General features: G+C 39.4%; 1 protein-coding gene across 2 annotated transcripts in view; it reads left to right on the top strand.

Moving 5' to 3' along the window:
• pld1a (phospholipase D1a) overlaps nucleotides 1-21,763 on the top strand; it is a 95,340-nt gene that overhangs the window by 66,904 nt on the left and 6,673 nt on the right. For both annotated transcript variants that reach the window (XM_061969223.1, XM_061969222.2), the window contains exons 13-23: nucleotides 602-712; nucleotides 777-962; nucleotides 3,704-3,917; nucleotides 5,775-5,903; nucleotides 11,621-11,739; nucleotides 14,300-14,413; nucleotides 15,860-15,970; nucleotides 19,182-19,270; nucleotides 19,470-19,583; nucleotides 21,323-21,372; nucleotides 21,432-21,566. In XM_061969223.1, the coding sequence (XP_061825207.1) occupies nucleotides 602-712; nucleotides 777-962; nucleotides 3,704-3,917; nucleotides 5,775-5,903; nucleotides 11,621-11,739; nucleotides 14,300-14,413; nucleotides 15,860-15,970; nucleotides 19,182-19,270; nucleotides 19,470-19,583; nucleotides 21,323-21,372; nucleotides 21,432-21,566 (1,372 nt within the window). The remainder of the gene's footprint in view (nucleotides 1-601; nucleotides 713-776; nucleotides 963-3,703; nucleotides 3,918-5,774; nucleotides 5,904-11,620; nucleotides 11,740-14,299; nucleotides 14,414-15,859; nucleotides 15,971-19,181; nucleotides 19,271-19,469; nucleotides 19,584-21,322; nucleotides 21,373-21,431; nucleotides 21,567-21,763) is intronic.

Genomic DNA, 21,763 nt, shown 5'->3' with positions numbered 1-21,763 from the left:
CATCTCCTAAAACACACATGGTACACTACTCACAACCAAGGAGGACCAACTAAAGAGATAGACAGAACACTTTAGAGAAGTGCTCAATAGACAACTGACAGCAGAGATCCCACCAGCCACAGAATAAACTGCAACCAAGACAGAAATCAAGAAGGGGCGCTGAGAGGAGGCAAGGCAGAGGGGCCGGATGAGATCCCAGCTGAAGACGGGCCTTGACTTTGACACTTCGGCAGTAGAGTATTGGAGATCCTAAAATGTGTTTTTTTTTGGCAATTCCAACTTTGACCACGTTGTCAGTTGCTGGAGTGGCGCTTTTCATCATTTTTTGCAAACTGTATTGCAAAATGATTAACCCCTCTTCCTCTCACGCGAGACCTACCCAGGAATGGGGACTTATGAACCCCATCCTACTGTATTACAAAATAATCAATTAAAAACATATTTTTGTTTATGTGAAACATATTGCTGTAGGAAGATAAAAATACTATTTATAATAGTGTGAAATAGTAGCATGTGAGCAGTATTTATGTGTTCTTCAATGTTCTTACCTCATCTTCCCATTGTGGAATAAATGATTATTGTAATATTTGTGTGCTCACAGCAACAAGGAGTGCGCGTGTTTGTCATGTTGTACAAAGAGGTGGAGTTAGCGCTGGGCATCAACTCGGGCTACACCAAGAGGACCCTCATGCACCTGCACCCCCACATTAAGGTAAGCTGCAGGTGTGCCTAATATTGTGGCCCAGGAGCGTCATGTACTTTATGTACGGTGTCAGGTGATGCGCCATCCAGACCATGTGTCCTCCTCAGTCTACCTGTGGGCGCACCACGAGAAGATAGTCGTCGTCGACCAATCGGTGGCCTTTGTGGGCGGGATCGACCTGGCATACGGTCGCTGGGACGACCGGGAGCACCGCCTGACTGATGTGGGCAGCGTGACGCGCTCGGTGGCGTTAGAGCAGGTGAGACACGCACACAGAAATAGTTTGCATAAAGTAAGAAGCACTGTACATTAAAAGGTATTTAAAACATGCACCCCTTGTTTATCAAACAAATACACCACCTGGTGGCGCTGTTATTAAACCCTATAAGTCAAACAGAGGTTTTTTTATTTATTTTTTTGAATGTACAAAACAATTGTCTTCAATTAAAAAAACGATTTCACAAGGATAAAAACAATATTCTTTAATTAAGAAAATTATTTGCAAGTATGAAAAAGTTTTTTTTTTCAATTAAAAAACGATGTTAAAAATTGTTGTTGTTTTTTTAATTAAAGACAATTGTTTTATATAAGCGCATAATTTTTTTAATTTAAGAAAATTGTTTTTGTACTTGCGAATTCTTTTAATTTAATTTTTTTTTTATACTTGCAAAATCGTTTTTTAATTGAAATTTTTTTTTTTCATACTTACATATCATTTTCTTAATTGAAGTGTTTTTATACTTGTGAAATAGTTTTTTTTTTTTATTTAAGAAAATTGTTTTTGGACTTGCAAATTATTTTTTTAATTGAAAAACATTTTTTTATACTTGCAAAATCGTTTGTTTTTTTTTAAATTAAAGAAAATTGTTTTATACAAGCTAATTATTTTTTTTATTTAAGAAAATTGTTTTTGTACTTGTGAATAATTTTTTTAATTGGAATTTTTTTTGTTAAATTAAAGAAATTATTCACTTGTATAAAACAATTTTTTTAAATAAAAAAAAAGTATTTCACAAGTATAAAAACACTTTTATTCAATTAAGAAAATGATTTGCAGGTATGAAAACTTTGTTTTTCAATTAAAAAACGATTTTGCAAGTATAAAAACGTTTATTTTCCAATTAAAAAAATTATTCGCAAGTACAAAAACAATTTTCTTAAATTTAAAAAAATGATTCGCGAGCAGAAAACGATTTTCTTCTATTTAAAAAAACAAAACTATTTCACAAGTATAAAAACTATTTTGCAAGTATAAATAAAAATTGTTAAATCAAAAAAAATATTCGGAAGTACAAAAACAATTTTCTTTAATTAAAAAAACCCAAAACGATTTCACAAGTATTCAAGCACTTTTCTTCAATTAAGAAATGATTTGCAAGTATGAAAAACATTTTTTTCTATTAAAAAACGATTTTGCAAGTATAAAAAACAAATTTTTCAATTAAAAAAATAATTTGCAAATACAAAAAAAATGTTCTTAAATTAAAACAATTATTCACTTGTATAAAATAATTGTTTTTAATTTAATAAAAAACAAAAAACGATTTCACAAGTATAAAACCACTTTTCTAGTAAGAAAATGATTTACAAGTATAAAAAACACATTTTTCAATTAAAAAAATAATTTGCAAATACAAAAACAATTTTCTTAAATTAAAAAAATTATTCACTTGTATAAAATAATTGTTTTTAATTTAATAAAAAACAAAAAAACGATTTCACAAGTATAAAACCACTTTTCTTCTATTAAGAAAATTATTTGCAAGTATGAAAAAAAAATTGTTTAATTAAAAAAATAATTTGCAAGTACAAAAACAATGTTCTTGAATTAAAATATGGTTAGCTTGTATAAAATAATTTTCTATAATAAAAAAAACAACGATTTCACAAGTATAGAAACACTTTTCTTCAATTAAGAAAATGATTTGCAAGTATGAAAAAAAAATTTTTTTCAATTAAAAAACGATTTTGCAAGTATAACATTTTTTTCTCCAAAAAAAACAACAATGTTCTTAAATAAAAAAATAAAAAATGCGAGTATAAAATTATTGTCTTTAATTTTAAAAAAATTAAAGATTTCTAATTATTATAACAATTTTCTTCTTTGAAAATTTTAACTTGAAAACATTTGTTTTTATACTTGCAAATCTTTTTTTTACTTGTAGATAACTGTTTTTTTATATTCTCGAATCGTTGGGCTTGAGTAAAAACATTTTTGTGTGTTTGTGGAGATTTGGCAGTAATTTTGCTCCATAGGTGTGTCCAAACTGTGGCCCGGCGGCACATTTTAAAAACAATATAGCAAAAACAAAAAAATGTATATAAAACTGAAACAAAAGGTGAAATGTAACGATACAACGTTGCCTCTAATAACACAGACTGCTTAATTCTTTAAAAATCTTTTAACTTTTGGGGGAAAATGTTGTGTATTTTGTGTTTTCCATAAAAAACTAGTTTTCTATGACAAAAAGGGCATAAAACAAGCAAAAAAAAAAACCCATTAAAAAAATTAAAACTGATAATTGATCTGAAGTTGATCTAGAGATTTAAGCATTACAAATAAAAGTTAAAGTCTGACTTATTTTAACAATTTTATGAGTGGGACTCTTTTGAATCCCTGAGAATGAAAAAAAACTACCATTGCTCAAAAATAATTGTAATGAATTATTGACCTACTGAGAGCTCCAATGACTTCACATCAATTATTCCACATATTTTGTCTTTTTGCCATAATAAACAAAGTTTCCATTAACAAACAGGCCATAAAACATTTTTTTTTGTAACTACATTGACAGATAGATCTGAAGTTGATCTAGAGATGTAAGCGTTGGAAAAAATCAAATATATGACTTATTTTTAATATTTCCATGACTGAGACCGTGCTTTTTGAGGAATATTTCCCTTTAAAAGTGGCTCACTTCAGAGGTTGCAATAGCAAAAGTGACCACTTTAGTCCAGTAGCCTTAAAAGAGTCCGACTATTAGATTGTGTTGTCTCCAGGCTGCCAACGCTCCACCAGGCAAGTTGGCGGCACCGCCCCTCGGTGACGGCATCTCCCACAGCAACGGCGGGGGGACGCCACCCGCTGACGGCGTGGAGCTGCCGAAGCTGAAGGGCGTCGGCCGCAGCCGGCGGGCTCGCTTCAGTCTGTACCGACACCTGCACAAGCACGCCTTGCAGCCCGCCGACAGCGTCAGCAGCGTGGACAGTTCTGGTAACGTGACTACTACTTCTTCTCTGACCAATGACATGTTTGCTTGTGTAACATGACTATCGTATTTTTCGGACTATAAGTCGCAGTTTTTTTTCATAGTTTGGCCGGGCTCCAGTGTGACTTATACAGGTAAAAGCCAGTAAATTAGAATATTTTGAAAAACTTGATTTATTTCAGTAATTGCATTCAAAAGGTGTAACTTGTACATTATATTTATTCATTGCACACAGACTGATGCATTCAAATGTTTATTTCATTTAATTTTGATGATTTGAAGTGGCAACAAATGAAAATCCAAAATTCCGTGTGTCACAAAATTAGAATATTACTTAAGGCTAATACAAAAAAGGGATTTTTAGAAATGTTGGCCAACTGAAAAGTATGAAAATGAAAAATATGAGCATGTACAATACTCAATACTTGGTTGGAGCTCCTTTTGCCTCAATTACTGCGTTAATGTGGCGTGGCATGGAGTCGATGAGTTTCTGGCACTGCTCAGGTGTTATGAGAGCCCAGGTTGCTCTGATAGTGGCCTTCAACTCTTCTGCGTTTTTGGGTCTGGCATTCTGCATCTTCCTTTTCACAATACCCCACAGATTTTCTATGGGGCTAAGGTCAGGGGAGTTGGCGGGCCAATTTAGAACAGAAATACCATGGTCCGTAAACCAGGCACGGGTAGATTTTGCGCTGTGTGCAGGCGCCAAGTCCTGTTGGAACTTGAAATCTCCATCTCCATAGAGCAGGTCAGCAGCAGGAAGCATGAAGTGCTCTAAAACTTGCTGGTAGACGGCTGCGTTGACCCTGGATCTCAGGAAACAGAGTGGACCGACACCAGCAGATGACATGGCACCCCAAACCATCACTGATGGTGGAAACTTTACACTAGACTTCAGGCAACGTGGATCCTGTGCCTCTCCTGTCTTCCTCCAGACTCTGGGACCTCGATTTCCAAAGGAAATGCAAAATTTGCTTTCGTCAGAAAACATGACTTTGGACCACTCAGCAGCAGTCCAGCTCTTTTTTTCCTTAGCCCAGGTGAGACGCTTTTCGCGCTGTTTCTTGGTCAACAGTGGCTTGACACGAGGAATGCGGCAGTTGAAACCCATGTCTTTCAAGCGTCTCTTGGTGGTGGATCTTGAAGCACTGACTCCAGCAGCTGTCCACTCCTTCTGAATCTCCCCCACATTTTTGAATGGGTTTTTTGTCACAATCTTGACCAGGGCGCGGTGATCCCTATCGCTTGTACACTTTTTCTGACCACAGTTTTTCCTTCCCTTTGCCTCTCCATTAATGTGTTTGGACACAGAGCTCTGAGAACAGCCAGCCTCTTCAGCAATAACCTTTTGTGTCTTTCCCTCCTTGTGCAATGTGTCGATGGTTGCCTTTTGGACAGCTGTCAAATCTGAAGTCTTCCCCATGTTTGTGTAGGCTTCAGAACTGGACTGAGAGACCATTTAAAGCCCTTTGCAGGTGTTTTGAGTTAATCAGCTGATTAGTTTGTGGCACCAGGTGTCTTCAAAATGTAACCCTTACACAATATTCTAATTTTGTGACACACGGAATTTTGGATTTTCATTTGTTGCCACTTCAAATCATCAAAATTAAATGAAATAAACATTTGAATGCATCAGTCTGTGTGCAATGAATAAATATAATGTACAAGTTACACCTTTTGAATGCAATTACTGAAATAAATCAAGTTTTTCAAAATATTCTAATTTACTGGCTTTTACCTGTATATATGTTTTTTCCCTTCTTTATAATGCATTTTCGGCAGGTGCGACTTATACTCCGAAAAATACAGTACTACTTCTTCTCTGACCAATGACCTGGGCGGACATGTTTGCTTGTGTGCAGGGAGCGGCTCGCTGCACAGCCTGAAGACGGGCGTTGGAGAGCTGCAGGGAAACACTCGCTTCTGGCACGGAAAAGACTACTGCAACTTTGTTTACAAGGACTGGATCCAGCTGGAAAAACCCTTTGATGGTCTGTGGCGCCGCTTGTTCCGCTTCCCGTAACCGCTTAGCAACGCTCGCATACAGTGGTGGTGAAAAGTGTACGTAGACTTGTAAAGAACATCATGTCTTGACTTTACAACTCTTATGTTGTTGTGATGTAGTGATTGGAGCACATACTTGTTGCTCACAAAAAACATTCATGAAGTTTGCTTCTTTTATGAATTTATTATGGCTCTACTGAAAATGTGAGCACATCTGCAAATTCTGTGACCAAATAAACATATGTACTGTATATATTAGGGGTGTAACGGTACACAAACATTTAGGTTCGGTACGTACCTCGGTTTAGAGGTCACGGTTCAGTTCAGTTTCGGTACAGTAAGAAAACAAAATATACATTTTTTGGTTATTTATTGACCAAATGTGTAAACATGTCAGGACTTGGACTATGGCCTGGTTTGTTCTCCCGTGGTGCAAATGAACATTTGGACCAGACATGGCGTGAAGGTGAAGACATGATTTATTTTACACTAACAAAGGAACAAAAAGCGCGCTCAAGGCGGAAGTACAAACTTGACTAACGAAACAATAAGACTTGCACGTGGGCAAAAAAAGTAAGGACATGAACAAAAGTCGCTAACTGTGGCATGAATAGAAACAACTTACCGTATTTTCCGCACCATAAGGCGCCCTGGGTTATAAGCCGCGCCTTCAATGAACGGCATATTTCAAAACTTTGTCCACCTATAAGCCACCCCGTGTTATAAGCCGCATCTAACTGCGCTAAAGGAATGTCAAAAAAACAGTCAGATAGGTCAGTTAAACTTTAATAATATATTAAAACCAGCGTGATGTGGGCGCGCATGGAGTCGTATATCAACATGGACGGAGCTGCGTGACAAAAGCCACCCGGCCTCTTCGCGTAAACTTAAACTTCCCTTAACCACTCGCTCATCTTTTCTTCATCCATCCCTTCGAGTTAGCTTTTATGATGACACCAACTGGAAAGGTCTCTTTTGGCAAGGTCTTCATTTTGAATATCACCATGGGTGGAAGTTTCTGGCCATTAGCATGGCAAGCTAGAACCACAGTGAAGGATGACTTCTCATTCCCTGTGGTGCGAATATTCACCGTACGTGCTCCCGTTGTATCCACAGTGCGGTTCACAGGAATATCAAAAGTCAGTGGAACCTCGTCCATGTTGATAATGTTCTCTGGCCGGATCTTTTTTTCAGCTATCTTGTTTTTACAATATGCACGGAAAGTAGCCAGCTTTTCTTGAAAGTCTTTAGGCAGTTGCTGTGAAATAGTAGTCCGTGTGCGGATGGAGAGATTGCGTCTTTTCATGAACCGGAAACCTGTCGCCATTTTGTGGTCTTTACAGATGTAAACACACAAAGGAAATGAAACGTAATATCCGCGCGCTTCTTCTTCTTCTACGCGGGCGGGTGGTTGCTTACAGTAGAAGAAGAAGCGCTTCCTGTTCTATGGGGGCGGGTGCTTACCTTGGCGGTTGCTTGCGTAGAAGAAGAAGCACTTCCTCTTCTACGGGGAAAAAAGATGGCGGCTGTTTACCGTAGTTGCGAGACCGAAACTTTATGAAAATGAATCTTAATATTAATCCATATATAAAGCGCACCGGGTTATAAGGCGCACTGTCAGCTTTTGAGAAAATTTGTGGTTTTTAGGTGCGCCTTATAGTGCGGAAAATACGGTACTTGGACATGGCATGAAGTGCGCAGAGGTAAACAAAGTGTGAAGCAGAGAGTCAGGGGTATGATGTCGCCAGGCAGACAGCCTGGCAACAATGGGTTTAAATAATAGTGACATGATTAAAGACAGGTGCGTGAGTCGTGAGGGCAGGTGAAAACTAATGGGTTGCTATGGTGACAAACAAGAGTGCACAATGAGTCCAAACGTGGAACAGGTGAAACTAATAGGTAACCATGGAAACAAGACAAGGGAGTGAAAAGCCAGAAACTAAAGAGTCCAATAACTAAACAAAACATGATTACACAGACATGACAAAACAATGGCATAACATACATATACACACAGGGTCCATGTGGTCAACATATATCAAATAAAAACTAAATAAGATAAGACTCAGAATGGTTTCTTAACAAAACTTTTCTACTTATAAAGTGCTTTTTTTGATTGATTGATTGATTGAGACTTTTATTAGTAGATTGCACAGTACAGTACATATTACCTACACTAAATGGTAACACCCCAATAAGTTTTTCAACTTGTTTAGTCACGTTCATCAACATTAAACTGCCTCAAGTTGTTGCTCAGATTAAATAAAATGACAAAACTTTTCTTCTACATATAAAAAGTGCAACATTAAACAGTTTCAAGTAGAGATGTCCCATCGGCCGATAAAGGCTTTAAAATGTAATATCGGAAATTATCTGTATTGGTTTTTTTATTATCGGTATCGGTTTTTTTTGTTGGTTTTATATTAGTTAAAAAAAAAAATTAAATCAACATAAAAAGCACAAGATACACTTACAATTAGTACACCAACCCAAACAACCTCCCTCCCCCATTCACACTAAAGGGTTGTTTCTTTCTGTTATGAATATTCTGCTTCCTACATTATATATCAATATATATCTGTCATGTCTGTGTAATCATGTTTTGTTTTAAGTCATGTTTTGTTTAGTTTCTGGCTTTTCACTCCCTTGTCTTGTTTGCATGATTACCCATTAGTTTCACCTGTTCCACGTTTGGACTCATTGTGCACTCTTGTTTGTCACCATAGCAACCATTAGTTTTCACCTGTCACGTCACGCACCTGTTTCACGTTTTGAGTCACGCACCTGTTTTCGTTAATCATGTCTGTGTTATTTAAGCTTTTCATTTTCTGTTGTTCGTCCTGACGACCTCACCACATTTATGCTCTGTCCATGCCTGACACTTCTTCCCATGTCCATTCTTCATGCAACTATTTTTGTCCAAGCCAAGTAAGTTTTTGTTCCATGTTTATAGTCTTTTTGTTTCATAGTTTATTCTCCGCCACTGTGCGCGCTTTCATTTATTCCTTTTTTTTGATAATAATAAATAAATCGTGTACCTTCATTCCCGTCTCGCACGAGCCAACTTTCCGTTGCATCCCGGAAAAGCACACACCCAAGACCCAGTCATGACAATATCAATACAGTCTGCAGGGATACAGTCCGTAAGCACACATGATGCCTTTAACACTTCATTTGACTCATTTTCATTCATTACTAGTTTCTATGTAGCTGTTTTTATATTGTTTTACTTTCTTTTTTATTCAAGAACATTTTTTTAAATTTATTGATCTTATTTTATTTAATTATTTAAAAAAAAAAAGAACCTTATCTTCACCATACCTGGTTGTCCGAATTAGGCATAATAATGTGTTAATTCCACCACTGTATATATCAGTATCGGTTGATATCGGCATCGGTTGGTATCAGTAATTAAGAGTTAGACAATATCGGAATATCGGATATCGGCAAAAAGCCATTATCGAACATCCCTAGTTAGCATGTTGGCAGAAGCTGCTGAACAATGTCAGCAAACCTCCGTCCTCCGCACCGCACAGCCGATGTGTTCCCTAACGGGAGATCTTAAGGAGGCAGGAGGGTCTTCCAGCTCTGGCTTTTACATGTTGTCCTAGCCCGCTCGCTGTGTTGTGCCTCAGTGTGCATTGTTTACACAATGTACTTAATATGTCCGTGTGGAAACTCCTTCGGTACACCTCCGGACCGAACCGCAACCCCCGTACCAAAACGGTTCGATACAAATACACGTACCGTTACACCCCTAATATATACCGTATTTTCCGCACCATAAGCCGCCCTGGGTTATAAGCCGCGCCTTCAATGAACGGCATATTTCAAAACTTTGTCCACCTATAAGCCGCCCCGTGTTGTAAGCCGCATCTAACTGCGCTAAAGGAATGTCAAAAAAACTGTCAGATAGGTCAGTCAAACTTTAATAATATATTAAAAACCAGCGTGATGTGGGCGCGCATGGAGTCGTATATCAACATGGACGGAGCTGCTGAAAAAAGCCACCCGGCCTCTTCGCGTAAACTTAAACTTACCTTAACCACTCGCTCATCTTTTCTTCATCCATCCCTTCGAGTTAGCTTTTATGATGACGCCGGCTGGAAAGGTCTCTTTTGGCAAGGTCTTCCTTTTGAATATCACCATGGGTGGAAGTTTCTGGCCATTAGCATGGCAAGCTAGAACCACAGTGAAGGACGACTTCTCATTCCCTGTGGTGCGAATATTCACCGTACGTGCTCCCGTTGTATCCACAGTGCGGTTCACAGGAATATCAGTTGCTGTGAAATAGTAATCCGTGTGCGGATGGAGAGATTGCGTCTTTTCATGAACCGGATCCCTGTCACTTGGTAGGAGCCATTTTGTGGTCTTTACAGATGTAAACACACAAAGGAAATGAAATGTACGGTAATATCCGCGCGCTTTTTCTTCTTCTACGCGGGCGGGTGGTTGCTTACAGTAGAAGAAGAAGCGCTTCCTGTTCTATGGGGGCGGGTGCTTACCTTGGCGGTTGCTTGCGTAGAAGAAGAAGCGCTTCCTGTTCTACCGGGAAAAAAGATGGCGGCTGTTTACCGAAGTTGCGAGACCGAAACTTTATGAAAATGAATCTTAATATTAATCCATATATAAAGCGCACCGGGTTATAAGGCGCACTGTCAGCTTTTGAGAAAATTTGTGGTTTTTAGGTGCGCCTTATAGTGCGGAAAATACGGTATATATATATATATACGTATATACGTTTATATGTTTTTTATTGATTTTTGAAAATTAAGCATTGATTTAGAATTGGGATGAATAAGAATTGCGATTTCAATGTAAATGAGTTTTTGTGCACCCTACTAACTTAGCAAGTATGGTGTCATATTCAGTATTTTGGTGTTTAAATAGCTAAATATCTGCTTGAGTTACAATTTAAAAGCAAGTTATCCATCAAATTGTACACTGTGAAAATAACTATTCATTTTACGGTCAAATGTTTTTACACCAGATCACTGTAAACCTAAAAAAAAACTTGTACCACTCTTCTTTTACGGTATAATTATATATCCACTTAGCTACCAGTTTTTTAGCCTAATATCTATTGTTTATACAATGTATTACTGTAAATTTAAAAAAACGTACCACATTTATTTTAAAGTAAAAACTGCTTGCTCAGTTGCCAGAATAAAAAAAGAAAGAAAGTGGTACTGTTTTTTTTTCATTTATGTTGTAAAAACACTGCAAATTTCACAGCAACATTCTGATCCCCAAGCTGCTATTTTTTCTTACAAGTAAACAAACACTGATTCTATTTTTACATTTACCACAATATTTTGTAAAAAAAAACCACATAATTTACAGTCAAATTCTGGTGACTGAGTTTTTTAATGTAAAGTCAAAATAATTTTTTTACAGTGTACATTTAAATAAAAATACATATAGTGTATATGTACATATATATAATCAAACACATTGGCAAATTGATATATTTTCAGCGTTACAAAGCCAGCGCAGTCGTAACTGGGATGTGGTTCTCAATGAAAACAAGTTGGACGCCCCTGCTTATAGTTACAGTGGCTGTTTTATAGAACTGTGCAGGAAAATTCAAGTCAATCCCATTGGTGCGGGTGCGATATCTCCTAATGTGACAGCAAAGTAGGAAGCACAGGGAAGGCAGTCGTAGTAGTGGTGCGTGTTTTGACAGATGTTGCCTTCTTGGCAGACTTTATCGACCGCTACACCACGCCCAGGATGCCGTGGCACGACATCGCCTCGGCGGTCCACGGCCGAGCCGCCCGGGACGTGGCGAGACATTTCATCCAGCGCTGGAACTTCACCAAGGCAGGTTGCCTCACAATGTTTCATTATCTACAACAATCTACTGGAGGTGTCAAACTCCTTTCAGCTCACGGAGGACAATCTTATTATTATTATTATTATTACCACAGATGTATATATGTCTGCTCAGTGGCCTAGTGGTTAGAGTGTCCGCCCTGAGATGGCTAGGTCGTGAGTTCAAACCCCGGCCGAGTCATACCAAAGACTATAAACATGGGAGCCATTCCCTCCCTGCTTGGCACTCAGCATCAAGGCTTGGAATTGGGGGTTAAATCACCGAAAATTATTCCCGGGCATGGCCACCGCTGCTGCTCACTGCTCCCCTCACCTCCCAGGGGGTGATCAAGGGTGATGGGTCAAATGCAGAGAATAATTTCACCACACCTCGTGTGAGTGTGACTATCATATACAGGTAAAAGCCAGTAAATTAGAATATTTTGAAAAACTTGATTTATTTCAGTAATTGCATTCAAAAGGTGTAACTTGTACATTATATTTATTCATTGCACACAGACTGATGCATTCAAATGTTTATTTCATTTAATTTTGATGATTTGAAGTGGCAACAAATGAAAATCCAAAATTCCGTGTGTCACAAAATTAGAATATTACTTAAGGCTAATACAAAAAAGGGATTTTTAGAAATGTTGGCCAACTGAAAAGTATGAAAATGAAAAATATGAGCATGTACAATACTCAATACTTGGTTGGAGCTCCTTTTGCCTCAATTACTGCGTTAATGCGGCGTGGCATGGAGTCGATGAGTTTCTGGCACTGCTCAGGTGTTATGAGAGCCCAGGTTGCTCTGATAGTGGCCTTCAACTCTTCTGCGTTTTTGGGTCTGGCATTCTGCATCTTCCTTTTCACAATACCCCACAGATTTTCTATGGGGCTAAGGTCAGGGGAGTTGGCGGGCCAATTTAGAACAGAAATACCATGGTCCGTAAACCAGGCACGGGTAGATTTTGCGCGGTGTGCAGGCGCCAAGTCCTGTTGGAACTTGAAATCTCCATCTCCATAGAGCAGGTCAGCAGCAGGAAGCATGAAGTGCTCTAAAACTTGCTGGTAGACGGCTGCGTTGACCCTGGATCTCAGGAAACAGAGTGGACCGACACCAGCAGATGACATGGCACCCCAAACCATCACTGATGGTGGAAACTTTACACTAGACTTCAGGCAACGTGGATCCTGTGCCTCTCCTGTCTTCCTCCAGACTCTGGGACCTCGATTTCCAAAGGAAATGCAAAATTTGCTTTCGTCAGAAAACATGACTTTGGACCACTCAGCAGCAGTCCAGCTCTTTTTTTCCTTAGCCCAGGTGAGACGCTTTTTGCGCTGTTTCTTGGTCAACAGTGGCTTGACACGAGGTATGCGGCAGTTGAAACCCATGTCTTTCAAGCGTCTCTTGGTGGTGGATCTTGAAGCACTGACTCCAGCAGCTGTCCACTCCTTCTGAATCTCCCCCACATTTTTGAATGGGTTTTTTTTCACAATCTTGACCAGGGCGCGGTGATCCCTATCGCTTGTACACTTTTTCTGACCACAGTTTTTCCTTCCCTTTGCCTCTCCATTAATGTGTTTGGACACAGAGCTCTGAGAACAGCCAGCCTCTTCAGCAATAACCTTTTGTGTCTTTCCCTCCTTGTGCAATGTGTCGATGGTTGCCTTTTGGACAGCTGTCAAATCTGAAGTCTTCCCCATGTTTGTGTAGGCTTCAGAACTGGACTGAGAGACCATTTAAAGCCCTTTGCAGGTGTTTTGAGTTAATCAGCTGATTAGTTTGTGGCACCAGGTGTCTTCAAAATTTAACCCTTGCACAATATTCTAATTTTGTGACACACGGAATTTTGGATTTTCATTTGTTGCCACTTCAAATCATCAAAATTAAATGAAATAAACATTTGAATGCATCAGTCTGTGTGCAATGAATAAATATAATGTACAAGTTACACCTTTTGAATGCAATTACTGAAATAAATCAAGTTTTTCAAAATATTCTAATTTACTGGCTTTTACCTGTATGTGTATATATATTTATGTTTGTGTTTGCAAGTGTGCGTGTACGTGTATATATATAAAAGTGCCTGTGTGTGTGTATATATGTCAAACTGTATAAATAAAAAATGAATGTATGAAGGGTATATAAAATAATTATTTAAATTAATTTTTGTATTTAATTGTATTTATTTATTGGTTGATTGGCAACACTAAATTGTCCCTAGTGTGTGAAAGTGAGTGTCCAGGGTGTAGACCCTGCCTTCTGCCCGAGTGCTGCTGGGATAGGCTCCAGCACCCCCACAAGGGTGCATGTTTTATTTTTGAAATCAATATCGCACAAATGCTTCTATCTCTTAAAAGGGTTGATATGACAGGAACATTCTTACAATCTCTGACTCATTGTGTCGCCTCATGAGATAGTCATTGACTGGAGGTTATGTTGACACACACACACACACACACACACACACACACACACACACACACACACACACACACACAGGCACAAAGCAGTCAATGGGTTGGTTGTGTGTAAACATGAGTGCTCCATCTTCTTGTCCCACAGATCATGAAACCAAAGTACCGCTCTCTGTCGTATCCTTTCCTGCTGCCCAAGTCTCACTCCAGTGCCAACGAGCTCAGATACCAAGTCCCTGGCTGTGTGAACACCACAGTGCAGGTAAGACCACCATTGTGTTGTCTTTAGTTTCCACGGCAACCCTGAAAAAAGCCTTCAAAACAAGCCTCATAAGCAGGAGACACAAATGTTCACTCCAAGCGCTGCCAGAGGGACACAGAAGATGCTTTTATTTTGAAATTGACATCAAATTTCATGCTCATTGCACTCTGAGAGGGACAAGCGGTAGAAAATGGATGGATGATCATCATTGCATCTTGTCTTTACTTGGACATGCTCCTCTTTTTTTAAATCTTCTATTTTAGTGGAGCTTTCATGCTGGAAGTGTGTCTGTAGCTTTAATGCTAATGACCTGTGTGTGTGTGTGTGTGTGTGTGTGTGTGTGTGTGTGTGTGTGTGTGTGTGTGTGTGTGTGTGTGTGTGTGTGTGTCTGTAGCTTTAATGCTAATGTCCCCTGTGTGTGTGTGTGTGTGTGTGTGTGTGTGTGTGTGTGTGTGTGTGTGTGTGTGTGTGTGTGTGTGTGTGTGTGTGTGTGTGTGTGTGTCTGTAGCTTTAATGCTAATGTCCCCTGTGTGTGTGTGTGTGTGTGTGTGTGTGTGCGTGTGTGTGTGTGTGTGTCTGTAGCTTTAATGCTAATGACCTGTGGTTGTCTCTGAACTGTGTGTGTGTGTGTGTGTGTGCGTGTGTGCATGTGTGTGTGTGTGCGTCACAAAGAAGTTGTGTATTTTATCCATGTTGTAGATGTCATATATCACATACAACAATGTAATAGATGTCATATATCACATACAACAATGTAATAGATGTCATATATCACATACAACACTGTAATAGATGTCATATTTCACAGGCAACAACATGATAGATGTCATATATCACATACAACAACGTAATAGATGTCATATATCACGTAAAACAACGTAATAGATGTCATATATCACATACAACAATGTAATAGATGTCATATGTCACATACAACAATGTAATAGATGTCATATATCACATACAACAATGTAATAGATGTCATATATCACATACAACAATGTAATAGATGTCATATATCACATACAACAATGTAATAGATGTCATATATCACATGCAACAACGTAATAGATGTCTTATTTAATTTGATTGTGAAATAAATAATGCATTTTGGCAATATCTAATTATTAATTATACATTAAAACAATTAATTTACTAATGAAATATTTCAATAGAGAAATAAACATATTTTTGACACATTCAAATAATTATTAAAATATGTATTTATTTGGATTCCATTTGACCCTCCATAAATCAGAGGAGGCCCTGTGGGATACATTGTCGTTGTTTGCAGCCGTCCCTTTCTAGGGAATCAATTCTTAGGTTAATGACCTTCCAGAATATTCTTGTCAAGGTGTTGCTTTGAAGTAATTATGAAGTAGACTTTCAGAGTGTGCCTAATGAAGTGTCCTGCAGGCGTTCTAACCGGCCTCCTTCCTCTGCAAGGTCTTGCGTTCAGCGTCTGATTGGTCGGCGGGGATCAAGTACCACGAGGAGTCCATCCACAGCGCCTACGTCCAAGTCATCGCCAACAGCAACCACTACATTTACATCGAGGTGACACATCATTTGGATTATTATTCATGTTCTCTGTCTTTTCTTGCATTTTGGGGGTCTGAACTTTTGGGAAAACTCACCAAAGTTAGCAAGTGTGTCCGAAAAAAGTTGCTATTTTAAACTTCCCGTACACCGAGTTGAAAAAGTCACTCAGTAGCGCCCTCTATTATTAAAACATGAATCAGCACTACATCTGCACAAACAAGTCAGAAGATTTTGGGTTAAAATCAGGGAGGATCTTTTGACCAACTCCTCCTCGGGACTTTGACCAAAACAACCCAAATAAACGTCTCAGATCCGGACGACGGCAAATTACCAAACATGTTAGTATCTGCCATGGGAAGTGGGCGGGGCATGGCGACAGACTTTGATGGTCAGTCAAAACCATAACACGAGAATAACTCCACTCCACGCGCTTATTTCTGGACTGTAATTAATGTGCGTATGATAACGATGACACTGTAAAGCAGGAGTGTCCAAACTTATTGACTTGGGAGCCGCGTTGGGCTAAAAGAAAAATTGGTCAAGGGGCCAAAAGCCGACTGCATGTACAGTAACATTATATATTTATATATATATATATATATATATATATATATATATATATATATATATATATATATATATATATATATATATATATATATGTATGTGTGGGGGAAAAAAATCACAAGACTATTTCATCTCTACAGGCCTGTTTCATGAGGGAGGGTACCCTCAATCATCAGGAGATTTTAATGGGAGCATTCACATACCATGGTTTATATAGGGCACAGAGTGGGTGGGTACAGGCTGGCGTAGGGGCGTGGTGATTGGCTCATGTGTTACCTAGGAGGTGTTTCCGTCTGTGGCGGCATGCTGATACAATTTCGCTGCGCTTGTTGAGGGATGACAGGTCTGGACGGTAAATAATAAACAGTTTCTCTTTCAAGCATAGGTTGCATCTTTTATTACCACTATTGTAAGGTGTGCTGGATGCAAGAATTTGCCATGTTATTGAATATTCAACATTATTGTCTTTGAGGTCCCAAATGTGTTTGCTGAGTTCTGTGGTATTTCGCAGGTTTTTGTTCCTGAAAGAAGCCTTGTGATTGTTCCATCTGGTTTTGAACTCTCCTTCAGTTAATCCTACATATGTGTCGGATGTGTTAATGTCCTTGCGTGTTACCCTAGATTGGTAGACAACTGATGTTTGTAAGCACCCCCCGTTGAGAGGGCAATCAGGTTTCTTTCGACAGTTGCAACCTTTGTTGGTTTTGGAGTCGCTCTGTCCGGGGGCCGACGGCTCATTTGCAATTGTTTTGTTGTGGTTTGAGATGATTTGTCGTATATTGTTCATGCAGCTGTAGCTCAATTTAATGTTGTTCTTGTTGAATACTTTTCTTAGGGTGTTGTCTTTGGGAAAGTGTTTGTCAATCAGATTGAGGAATTTGTGTCCAATGTTAGTTGAGACGTTTTTGCTGTATGGGGAGTTTCCTCCTCTCCCAACTTGCCAGCCTCAATCTGAACCTTGGTATTTACCGTGATGACGGACTGGCAGTGTGTCGCGCCTCGCCAAGGAGCAGCGAGAATACCAAGAAGCGCATATGCCAAATTTTCAAAGAGAACGGCCTACGGATCACGATTGAAGCCAACAAGCAAACCGTCAACTTCCTTGACGTCACTTTCAACCTGAGAAATAACAGCTACCAACCATTCACGAAACCCAACACAACACTCCAATACGTGCACCATGACAGCAACCACCCACCCACCACCACGAAAAGAATACGTACCGCAATTAATAAAAGGCTATCGATGCTGTCATCTAGCAAAGCTGAATTTGACCAAGCAACCCCCCCGTACCAAAAAGCCCTTGATGAAAGCGGATACAATTTCACCCTCACCTATGAACCCACGCCAGGAAACCAACCGAAAAAGCACAGAAAACGAAACGACATCATCTGGTACAACCCCCCATACAGCAAAAACGTCTCAACTAACATTGGCCACAAATTCCTCAGTCTGATTGACAAACACTTTCCCAAAGACAACACCCTAAGAAAAGTATTCAACAAGAACAACATTAAATTGAGCTACAGCTGCATGAACAATATACGACAAATCATCTCAAACCACAACAAAACAATTGCAAATGAGCCGTCGGCCCCCGGACAGAGCGACTCCAAAACCAACAAAGGTTGCAACTGTCGAAAGAAACCTGATTGCCCTCTCAACGGGGGGTGCTTACAAACATCAGTTGTCTACCAATCTAAGGTAACACGCAAGGACATTAACACATCCGACACATATGTAGGATTAACCGAGGGAGAATTCAAAACCAGATGGAACAATCACAAGGCTTCTTTCAGGAACAAAAACCTGCGAAATACCACAGAACTCAGCAAACACATTTGGGACCTCAAAGACAATAATGTTGAATATTCAATAACATGGCAAATTCTTGCATCCAGCACACCTTACAATAGTGGTAATAAAAGATGCAACCTATGCTTGAAAGAAAAACTGTTTATTATTTACCGTCCAGACCTGTCATCCCTCAACAAGCGCAGCGAAATTGTAACAGCATGCCGCCACAGACGGAAACACCTCCTAGGTAACACATGAGCCAATCACCACGCCCCTACACCAACCTGTACCCACCCACTCTGTGCCCTATACAAACCATGGTATGTGAATGCTCCCATTAAAATCTTCTGATGATTGAGGGAACCCCCCCTCATGAACCAGGCCTGTAGAGATGAAATAGTCTTGTGATTTTTTTCCACACATACATATATATATATATATATATATATGTATATATCTATATGTTGTTTTTTTTTGCACCTTGACTAGGGAAGGTTATTTGCATTGGGTCATATAAATAAATGCTGCACATCAGTTTATGCAGTGTGAAATGAAATGTCTTTGATCTGATAAAGCCACATTGTCCACTAGATGGCGACATAGTAGCAGCACCATTGACAGTTAACTTTTCAAATAAATGCAATCTCCCTGTGGGCAATATTCTTAATTAAAGTCACGACGTCTCGGCGGGCAAATTGAAGACGCCATCAGGCCACCCTTGTAGTTTGGTCACGGATGCTCTAAAAACGTGTTCCGGTAACTTCCAATGGCAACAGGAAGTGACAAAATGTTGCTTTTCACAGCTTTGATTGTTCTTATTATTATTATTACGATTTACATTTCTTGGTCTTGTCTCCTTTAGAACCAGTTCTTCATCAGCTGTGCCGACAACCGGACTGTGTACAACAAAATCGGAGACGCCATCATTGAGCGGATCATCAGGGCGCACAAGTAAGGAGCTGGGCGGCCACTTCATTAGGCACACCTAACTTAGCAAATAAGTCATCAAAGACATCAAATAGAATAATGACATTTTTTGTGTTATTTAACACTGTAAACCACTGAAAATGGCCGGAATATGACCAACAACCGCATCCTATTTGATTATTCAGGTGTGATGGTGGTAGTGATAACGTGTGTGTGTTGTCAGGGAGGGTAAGAAGTACCGGGTGTATGTGGTGACCCCCCTGCTTCCTGGCTTTGAGGGTGACATCACCACAGGCGGAGGAAACGCCATCCAGGCCGTCATGCACTTCAACTACAGGTATTTATATTTAAGGATGTCTTTCTTGCTTCTCTCATCATTATTACATGAATATTACCTCAAATTAAGAGTTAAAATATACAAAACCCAAAACCAGTGAAGTTGTCACATTGTGTAATTTGTAAATAAAAACAGAATACTAAATCCTTTTCAACTTATATTCAATTGAGAAACTTATTTTTTTTTTGTGCATATAATCATGAACTTAGAATTTAATGGCAGCAACACATTGCAAAAAAGGCATTTTTACCAGTGTGTTACATGGCCTTTCCTTTTAACAACACTCAGTAAAGGTTTGGGAACTGAGGAGACACATTTTTGAAGTGGAATTCTTTCCCATTCTAGCTTGATGTACAGCTTAAGTTGTTCAACAGTCCGGGGGTCTCCGTTGTGCTATTTTAGGCTTCATATTGCGCCACACATTTTCTTTTACTATGAAGCCAGGCTGTTGTAACACGTGGCTTGGCATTGTCTTGCTGAAATAAGCAGGGGCGTCCAAGATAATGTTGCTTGGATGGCAACATATGTTGTTCCAAAACCTGTATGTACCTTTCAGCATTAATGGCGCCTTCACAGATGTGTAAGTTACCCATGTCTTGGGCACTAATACACCCCCATACCATCACACATGCTGCCTTTTACACTTTCACCCCAGAACAATCCGGATGGTTCTTTTCCTCTTTGGTCCGGAGGACACGACGTCCACAGTTTCCAAAAACTATTTGAAATGTGGACTTGTCAGACCACAGAACACTTTTACACTTTGCATCAGTCCATCTTAGATGAGCTCGGGCCCAGTGAAGCCAGCAGCGTTTCTGGGTGTTGTTGATAAATGGCTTTGGCTTTGCATAGTAGAGTTTTAACTTGCACTTACAGATGTAGCGACCAACTGTAGTTACTGACAGTGGTTTTCTGAAGTGTTCCTGAGCCCATGTGGTGATATCCTTTACACACTGATGTGGCTTTTTGATGCAGTAGCGCCTGAGGGAACCAAGGTGTGTAATATAATGGCTTACGTGCAGTGATTTCTCCAGATTCTCTGAACCTTTTGATGATATTACGGAGCGTAGATGGTGAAATCCCTAAATTCCTTGTTGAGAAATGTTGTTCTTAAACAATTTGCTCAGGCATTTGTTGACAAAGTGGTGACCCTCGCCCCGTCCTTGTTTGTGAATGACTGAGCATTTCATGGAAGCTGCTTTTATACCCAATCATGGCACCCACCTGTTCCCAATTAGCCTGTTCACCTGTGGGATGTTCCAAATAAGTCTTTGATGAGCATTCCTCAACTTTCTCACTCTTTTTTGCCACTTGTGCCAGCTTTTTTGAAACATGTTGCAGCCATAAAATTCCAAATGAGCTAATATTTGCAAAAAATAACACAGTTCAAACATTTAGTATCTTGTCTTTGCAGTCTATTCAATTGAATATAAGTTGAAAAGGATTTGTTGTATTCTCTTTTTATTGACCATTTACACAACGTGACAACTTCACTGCTTTTGGCTTTTGTGTTAAAATCCTTGTAATTGATTAATTTAATCTCTTTAATTAGTATTTAATACTATTAAATATTCAAAGTATAGAAAAATATTGAAATCCCTTTTTCAAGGCTCTATTTTTGTGATTTTTGCAACTTACGCGTGTTAAAAGTGAGAGAGCAAAGTGGGCGGGATCATTGATCTGATTGGTGGGTTTAACCGCAGCAAGACTGACTTTAATTAGAGTTTTCTCTTGTGCAGGACTATGATCCGAGGGGAACACTCCATCATCTCCCAGCTGAAGAAAGAGAGTAAGCATCATGGTGTCATAACACTTCTATGTGATATGACACCATGATGTCCTTTTTAGTGGACGACCAGTGGATGAACTACATCTCCTTCTGCGGCCTGCGCACGCACGCCGAGCTGGAGGGTCGCCTGGTGACGGAGCTCATCTACGTGCACAGCAAGATGCTCATCGCTGACGACAACACCGTCATCATCGGTGCGTACGTCCTCCTTTGAAATGTGTCATCACACTAGTGTGCCATCTGCTGGTTACAAGCAGCTACTGCGCCTCACTTCACTTGCTCCTGACTGTGTCTGGGGAATTCAACTGGCAACCTGCAGGCCAAATCAAACAAAAGACTGGCCAGCGGGTTCAGCTCCAAACTGAGCACTCCTGTCTAATAGAGGATCTTT

Source organism: Nerophis lumbriciformis, linkage group LG08, assembly GCF_033978685.3.
Source record: "Nerophis lumbriciformis linkage group LG08, RoL_Nlum_v2.1, whole genome shotgun sequence".
Classification (NCBI taxonomy): domain Eukaryota; kingdom Metazoa; phylum Chordata; class Actinopteri; order Syngnathiformes; family Syngnathidae; genus Nerophis; species Nerophis lumbriciformis.
The sequence above is the reverse complement of the archived record's forward strand: the minus strand, read 5'-3'. Positions and strand labels throughout refer to the sequence as shown.